This window comes from Lupinus angustifolius, unplaced genomic scaffold (genome assembly GCF_001865875.1).
Source record: "Lupinus angustifolius cultivar Tanjil unplaced genomic scaffold, LupAngTanjil_v1.0 Scaffold_732, whole genome shotgun sequence".
NCBI classification, from domain to species: domain Eukaryota; kingdom Viridiplantae; phylum Streptophyta; class Magnoliopsida; order Fabales; family Fabaceae; genus Lupinus; species Lupinus angustifolius.
The window spans coordinates 1766-9869 of NW_017728057.1; the positions used below are offsets into that span (position 1 = coordinate 1766).

At 41.6% G+C, this 8104-nt stretch overlaps 1 protein-coding gene across 1 annotated transcript; it reads right to left on the reverse strand.

The window, feature by feature from the left end:
- Window positions 1-453: 453 nt before the first annotated feature.
- LOC109341851 lies at window positions 454-8084 on the reverse strand (the record flags this gene model as incomplete). The annotated part of the gene is made up of 6 exons (XM_019579821.1): window positions 6614-8084; window positions 5962-6223; window positions 4896-5508; window positions 3996-4763; window positions 3517-3839; window positions 454-1616 (listed from the first exon to the last, which is right to left on the reverse strand). Coding segments are annotated over exons 1-6 (4527 nt in total), but the record flags the coding sequence as incomplete, so codon positions are not given.
- Between the last annotated feature and the right edge of the window lie 20 nt (window positions 8085-8104).

Sequence of the window (8104 nt, forward strand, 5' to 3'; positions counted from 1 at the left end):
ATGCGGAGGAGGATGATGACGAGGATGACGATAGGATGAGGATGAGAATAGGATGAGGATGAGGAAGAGGAGGAGGATAAGGATAAGGATGAGGAAGAGGATGAGGATGGGGCTGGGGATAGGATAAGCATAGGATGAGGATTAAGATGAGCAAGAGGATGAGTATTAAGATGAGGATGAGGATAAGGATGAGGGTGAGGAAGAGGATGAGGATGAGGGTGAGGATGAGGATAGGAGGAGGATGAGGATGCGGATGCGGACGAGGATGAGGATAGGAAGAGGATGAAGATAGGATGAGGTTAAGAATGAGGATGAGGATGAGGATGAGGATAAGGATTAGGATAGGATAGGATGAGGATAAGATGAGGAAACCTCGCTTAGCCATTGTAGTCGGTAAGGAGTTGGGTGGGTCCTCGTCACAAGGTTAAGTTTAGAAACCAACCTTGTGCTTACCACATTAGCACAACTGCCACCATCAATGATTAGGGAACAAACATTCCCTTGTACCAAACATCTAGTGTGGAAGATGTTCTCCCTTTGACTCTCCTCATCTTCTCTTACTTGACTCCCTAAGAGCCTCCGCACCATGAGTAAGTCTCCATCTGGAACATGGGCATCTTCTTCACTCTCCTCAGAACTTGAAGTCTCGGATTGAGATTCCACCACTCCATTTTTCATCACCATGGTCCTTCTGGTTGGGCATTGAGAAGCTATGTGACCATGCCCAAGACATTTGAAGCATTTGACCTCCCGACTCCGAGTAGTATTTTCCATGGGCTTCTTCCCTTGGGAAGAGCTCACGGCCTCCTTAGGATTAGGGCCCTCCTTCTTGTTTCTATCCTTCCACCCCGAAGACTGGAATTTTGAGTTGGAGGAGTATTTTGATTTCCTCCTCTTCAGTTGTTGTTCCACCTTAATGGCTTGTTGGACCAGATCCTCCAGCTCCACATAAGGTTGTAACTCTACCACATCCTGGATGTCTTGATTTAACCCATGAAGGAAACGTGCCATTGTAGCTTCACGATCCTCATGAAAGTTAGATCTTAACAGAGCCAACTCCATCTCTTTAAAGTACTCGTCTACAGACTTGGTACCTTGGGTCAGCCGCTGAAGTTTGTTATGGATATCCCGTTGAAAGGATGCCGGAACAAACCTCTTTCGCATTATTACCTTCATCTCATCCCAATTGTCTACTGGTTCAGCACCGCATCGCCTCCTCTCTTTTTGGAGTTGATCCCACCAGACCATAGCATATTCCTTGAACTCGAGTGCTGCCACCTTGACTTTCTTTTCTTCGGTATAGTTGTGACATTCGAACACTTGTTCGATTTTGAGTTCCCACTCCAAGTAAGCCTCAGGGTTATTCATCCCCATGAATGTAGGGATTTTAACCTTGATGCCTTCCAACCGATCATCTCTCCTATGACCTCCATCATGCCTCCTTTCTCTCCGTCTCCTTCTCCTCTCGGTTTCAGAATCACTAGAGTCGATGTTTCGGCGTCTTTGGTTCTGAACCCGCATTTCCTCCATTTGTTGTTGGAGGGTTCTAAATTGTTCATGAATTTCATGAAGGGACTGTAGGTAGGCTGCCGTCCTAGGGGACTCTCCTCCATTACCTGCAAAATTAGACATACTTTTTCTTTGGTTAGTAATAAAACTCTCTTGCTCACTTTTTCCTCTCTTTTTTTTTTTGTATTTCTTTTTTGTATTTGTGAATGTCTCTCCCTCACGTACTCTCTATTCCTTCTTTGTGTTCTTGATTAAATCAAGGTCAAGAGTACTCAATTGTGACAAACAGCGAAACAGCAACAACAATATCAAGCAATTTATATGATGAGGCACCTTTTTGGTTTAATAATTGAGATAGCACGAGGCTGTGATTAGGAGTATTACGTTTTCAGATTTATGATAGCCAATGGCTGTGGATACAATAATATAACGTTTTCGAATAATAGCACGAGGCTGTGATTAGGAGTATTACGTTTTCAGATTTATGATAGCCAATGGCTGTGGATACAGTAATATAACGTTTTCGAATAATAATATCAACTGAAACAGCAAAACTTTTGAAAATAAATTACTAAGACAATTTTACCAACAAGAACTAGCTCTGAATACCACTTGATGTAATCCTATAGGGGGATTACGTTTTTGTTTTGGATCATTCTTGATGGTAATTACTTTTTGGGACTTTCGGAGTTGTATTTGTTTTGGATGTTTTGAATGTTGTTTGGTTGTGTTTTGGGCCGTGGGGTTTTGATTGTGTTTGATGGATTTGGTGGTTGTTTGGTTGATGATTGGTGTACTTGTGATGTTATGGAATGTGTTTGGGATATGTTTGGGGAATTTTGGCCGTGAGGATTAGGGTTATGTGAGAGTGTTTTATGGGTGTTTGGCCGTGGGAAATGAGGGGATTTTGGGTGGTTTTGGTGAGTGTTTGGCCGTGAGTTTGGGAACAAGAAGATGGAGAAGACAAGAAGGATGGAGGCGCCACAAGAAGTGATTCTTGATAAGCCTTAAGGAATTTTCGCCACAAGATGAGTATCTTGATAAGAAAACAAGCTTGGTTGAACCAAGAACACTAGGAGGAATGCACTCACTAGCTATGGAATATTTCCAACAAAAATCTGAATTGTCTCATTTCATTTTGCTTGCCATTACATATAGGGAATTCGGTTGCCCTATTGATTCTAATTGAAAGCATATTAATTTGGCATTCAAGCCTTGATTCAAACAAAGAAAACGTGTGAAATGGTATTAAAACCCTTGATGCACTCAGATTGCTCTTTCCATATATGGCAGCTTGTGTGATGATGTATCCAGCCTTTTTTAGCACAAGGTTCACCCTCCTTGATTCATCTTCAATTTCTCACGTGTAGTCTTCTTTAAAGGAGGAGTTTGCATTTGAAAATTCTTTCCTAATTGGCATACTTGTTCCTAATCTGATTTGATTTGAAAATTGGAACAAGTATGGAAACTTTCAATTTGTTTCCTTCTTTTGAGCCACACGTGCACTCTCTCTTTGGTAACCTTTTGAATTGTTTCCATAATGATGTTGCTCAATTAAGGAGGTGATATTCTTTGATTTGAGGCTGATTTCCCTTGGAATTACACGCCCCCCTTCATGCTCTTCATAAGGAAAGATTTCCTTTAATTCCTTGCTGGTTGCATGCCATCTTCAAGTCCTCCCATAAGGAAAGGAATTCAAACCTGGATTACAAGTTCCTAATGGCCATTTAATAAGGTAATTTCGGCCATATTTATTTTAGATACAAAGTAATAAAAGTTCCAAAGTAAAATAGGTAACTATCAAGTTCTTAAATACTAGTGAGGGTGTTAATCCCTCACTTTATTAAATCAGCTAAAGCATGCCTTAATCAAGCCCTCCTTGGCCGTGGCCAACTTGGGGAATTTCTATGAATATGGAGCAATTGATGGGCTTGATCTCCGTGTTGGGCCTTGCATCTTCAAGTACTCCTTTGATGAGTTGATTGAGAGATTGATGAGCCTTCTTGCTCTTGGACCGAGTCATGGGCCCTCCAAGCCCAATTAGATCCTCTTCATTGTATGCCCTAGGTAGGGTCACATCATCCCCTCCTTCTTGGACTGGATTCGACCTCGAATCTGATTCAGCAATATCTTCATCACCTGCATCAAACAAAGAAAGATCAGCAACATTAAATGTGGCACTAATGTTTCCATACTCACCTGGGAGGTCTAGTTTATAAGCATTGTTGTTGATTCTCTCCAAGACACGAAATGGTCCATCTCCTCTAGGTTGGAGTTTGGATTTCCTTTGTGCAGGAAACCTCTCCTTCCTCATATAGACCCATACTAGGTCTCCGGGTTCAAAGATGATCTCCTTTCGGCCCTTGTTGGCTTGTTTAGCATAGCCCTCATTTTTATGTTCTATTTGGGCCTTGACTTTTTCGTGGATCTTCTTCACATAGTCCGCTTTAGACTTCCCATCCTTATGCTGCAACATAGAAGAGTTAGGCACAGGTAATAAATCAAGAGGGGTTAGTGGTTGAAATCCATACACAATCTCAAATGGTGACATTCTAGTGGTACTATGAGTGGCCCGATTATAAGCAAATTCAACATGGGGCAAGCACTCTTCCCAACTCTTTATATTCTTTTTAATTATTGCCCTCAACAGGGTGGTTAGAGTTCTGTTCACAACTTCAGTTTGGCCATCTGTTTGGGGATGGCACGTGGTGGAAAAGAGGAGTTTAGTCCCAAGCTTTCCCCACAAGGTTCTCCAGAAATGACTAAGGAACTTAGTGTCCCTATCACTTACAATACTTCGTGGTAGACCATGTAGTCGTACCACTTCCTTGAAGAACAAATCAGCAATATGTGTCGCATCATCAATCTTTTTACATGGAATAAAATGTGCCATTTTCGAAAATCTATCTACCACTACAAAGATTGAATCTTTCCCAGCCTTAGAGCGTGGGAGTGCAACAATAAAATCCATTGACAAGTCTATCCAAGGATTATCAGGTACGGGCAAGGGAGTATAAAGCCCATGAGGCATACTCGTAGTTTTGGCCCGTTTACAAATAATACAATTTTCACATAATTTTTGGACATCCCTCCTCATATGAGGCCAATAAAAATGTTCCTTTAATATGTCCAAGGTCTTTTGGACCCCGAAGTGGCCCATTAGACCCCCTTCATGAGACTCCTTAACAAGCAAGTCTCTAATGGATACCTTAGGCAAACATAAGCGATTTTCCTTGAAAAGGAAACCATCTTGCCTATAATATCCATTAACAGCCACATGTTCACATTTATTAAACAATTCAGAAAGTTCAGCATCATCAGCATACAAATCTTTTATGTGTTCGAAACCAAGAAGTTTGGTTTCTAGGGTTGCCAGCAAATTGTGCCTTCTTGATAAGGCATCGGCCACAGTATTGGCCTTTCCCTTTTTATGTTTTATAACATAAGGGAACTGTTCCAGAAATTCAACCCATTTAGCATGTCTTTTATTCAACTTACCTTGCCCCTTGAGGTATTTTAGTGACTCATGGTCACTATGTATGACAAACTCCTTAGAGAGGAGGTAGTGCTGCCATGTTTGTAATGCCCTTACCAAGGCATACAACTCCTTATCATAGGTGGAATAGTTCAGCATGGGTCCACCTAACTTTTCACTGAAATAGGCCACAGGGTGGCCTTCCTGCATCAACACAGCTCCAATACCCACATTAGAAGCATCACATTCTATTTCAAAAGATTTAGCAAAATTAGGTAATGCAAGAATGGGTGCATGTGTTAATTTTTCCTTAAGCCTCTTAAAGGCTTCTTCCTGTTTCTCACCCCATTTGAATCCAACGTTCTTTTTCACAACCTCATTTAAAGGTGCAGCTAGGGTACTGAAGTCCCTAACAAAACGTCGGTAGAAGCTAGCCAAGCCATGGAAGCTTCTAACATCAGTGACAGTTTTGGGGGTGGGCCATTCTTGTATGGCCTTGATCTTTTCTTGATCAACATGGACCCCTTGGGCATTTATCAGAAAGCCCAGAAAAATGACATGGTCCACACAAAAAGAGCATTTCTCAATATTGGCATACAATTTTTCTTTTCTCAAAACAAGTAAGACCTCTCGGAGGTGCTCATAGTGATCATGCATAGTTTTACTGTATATCAATATGTCATCGAAATAGACAACCACAAATTTTCCCAAAAACTCTTTTAAAACATGATTCATTAATCGCATAAATGTGCTGGGTGCATTAGTTAGCCCAAAAGGCATAACTAACCACTCATACAACCCAAACTTGGTTTTAAAAGCAGTTTTCCATTCATCCCCTTCCCTTATTCTAATTTGATGGTACCCACTTTTTAGATCAATTTTAGTAAAAACAGAGGCACCATATAATTCATCCAGCAAATCATCAAGTCTAGGGATAGGGTGACGATACTTTACCGTAATGTTGTTGATGGCTCTACAATCAGTACACATTCTCCAGGACCCATCCTTTTTGGGTACAAGGATGACAGGGACAGCACAAGGACTCATGCTTTCCTGTACCCATCCTTTCTGCATCAGTTCCTCAACTTGCTTTTGTATCTCATGAGTGTCATGAGGGTTGCTCCGATAGGCAGGCCTATTGGGCAAAGATGCTCCGGGGATGAGATCAATATGATGCTCAATTCCCCTTAAAGGTGGGAGGCCACGTGGGACCTCTTGAGGAAATACATCCTCAAATTCCTGCAGAAAACTTTTAACAGCATCAGGCACAACAACATTAGAGTTAGTATTCAAACAAAATTGTTGTCCAATGAGTAAGTAAATGGGTTGTCTTGTAAGGATAGCACCCTTTACTTCCCCTTTGGAAGCCATAAAGCTTTTCTTTTTCTTCTCATCTTTTTTTTCATTCTTTTCTTTTTCCTTCTTTTTTTCTTTTTCAATATTTTTTTCTTTTTCATTCTTTTTTTCTGGATCGTTTCTTTTTTCTTTTTCTTCTTTTTTTTCTCGATCCATCTTTTCTTTCAACTTTTTTTGATCTTCACCTACTTGCCTTGGGGACAAGGGTGATAATACAATTTTCTTGTTACAATGCATAAAGGTATATTTATTGGAGAAGCCATCATGAATGGCTTTCCGGTCATACTGCCAAGGCCTGCCAAGTAGCATATGGCTGGCCTCCATTACAACCACATCATAGAGGACCGAATCCTCATACTTCCCTATAGAAAAGGGGATCTCAGCTTGCTGATTCACAATCATTTCTCCAACCTCGCTTAGCCATTGTAGTCGGTAAGGAGTTGGGTGGGTCCTCGTCACAAGGTTAAGTTTAGAAACCAACCTTGTGCTTACCACATTAGCACAACTGCCACCATCAATGATTAGGGAACAAACATTCCCTTGTACCAAACATCTAGTGTGGAAGATGTTCTCCCTTTGACTCTCCTCATCTTCTCTTACTTGACTCCCTAAGAGCCTCCGCACCATGAGTAAGTCTCCATCTGGAACATGGGCATCTTCTTCACTCTCCTCAGAACTTGAAGTCTCGGATTGAGATTCCACCACTCCATTTTTCATCACCATGGTCCTTCTGGTTGGGCATTGAGAAGCTATGTGACCATGCCCAAGACATTTGAAGCATTTGACCTCCCGACTCCGAGTAGTATTTTCCATGGGCTTCTTCCCTTGGGAAGAGCTCACGGCCTCCTTAGGATTAGGGCCCTCCTTCTTGTTTCTATCCTTCCACCCCGAAGACTGGAATTTTGAGTTGGAGGAGTATTTTGATTTCCTCCTCTTCAGTTGTTGTTCCACCTTAATGGCTTGTTGGACCAGATCCTCCAGCTCCACATAAGGTTGTAACTCTACCACATCCTGGATGTCTTGATTTAACCCATGAAGGAAACGTGCCATTGTAGCTTCACGATCCTCATGAAAGTTAGATCTTAATAAAGCCAACTTCATCTCTTTAAAGTACTCGTCTACAGACTTGGTACCTTGGGTCAGCCGCTGAAGTTTGTTATGGATATCCCGTTGAAAGGATGCCGGAACAAACCTCTTTCGCATTATTACCTTCATCTCATCCCAATTGTCTACTGGTTCAGCACCGCATCGCCTCCTCTCTTTTTGGAGTTGATCCCACCAGACCATAGCATACTCCTTGAACTCGAGGGCTGCTACCTTGACTTTCTTTTCTTCGGTATAGTTGTGACATTCGAACACTTGTTCGATTTTGAGTTCCCACTCCAAGTAAGCCTCAGGGTTATTCATCCCCATGAATGTAGGGATTTTAACCTTGATGCCTTCCAACCGATCATCTCTCCTATGACCTCCATCATGCCTCCTTTCTCTCCGTCTCCTTCTCCTCTCGGTTTCAGAATCACTAGAGTCGATGTTTCGGCGTCTTTGGTTCTGAACCCGCATTTCCTCCATTTGTTGTTGGAGGGTTCTGAATTGTTCATGAATATCATGAAGGGACTGTAAGTAGGCTGCCGTCCTAGGGGACTCTCCACCATTACCTACAAAATTAGACATACTTTTTATTTGGTTAGTAATAAAACTCTCTTGCTCACTTTTTTTTCTCTTGGTTTTTTTTTGTATTTGTGAATGTCTCTCCCTCACGTACTC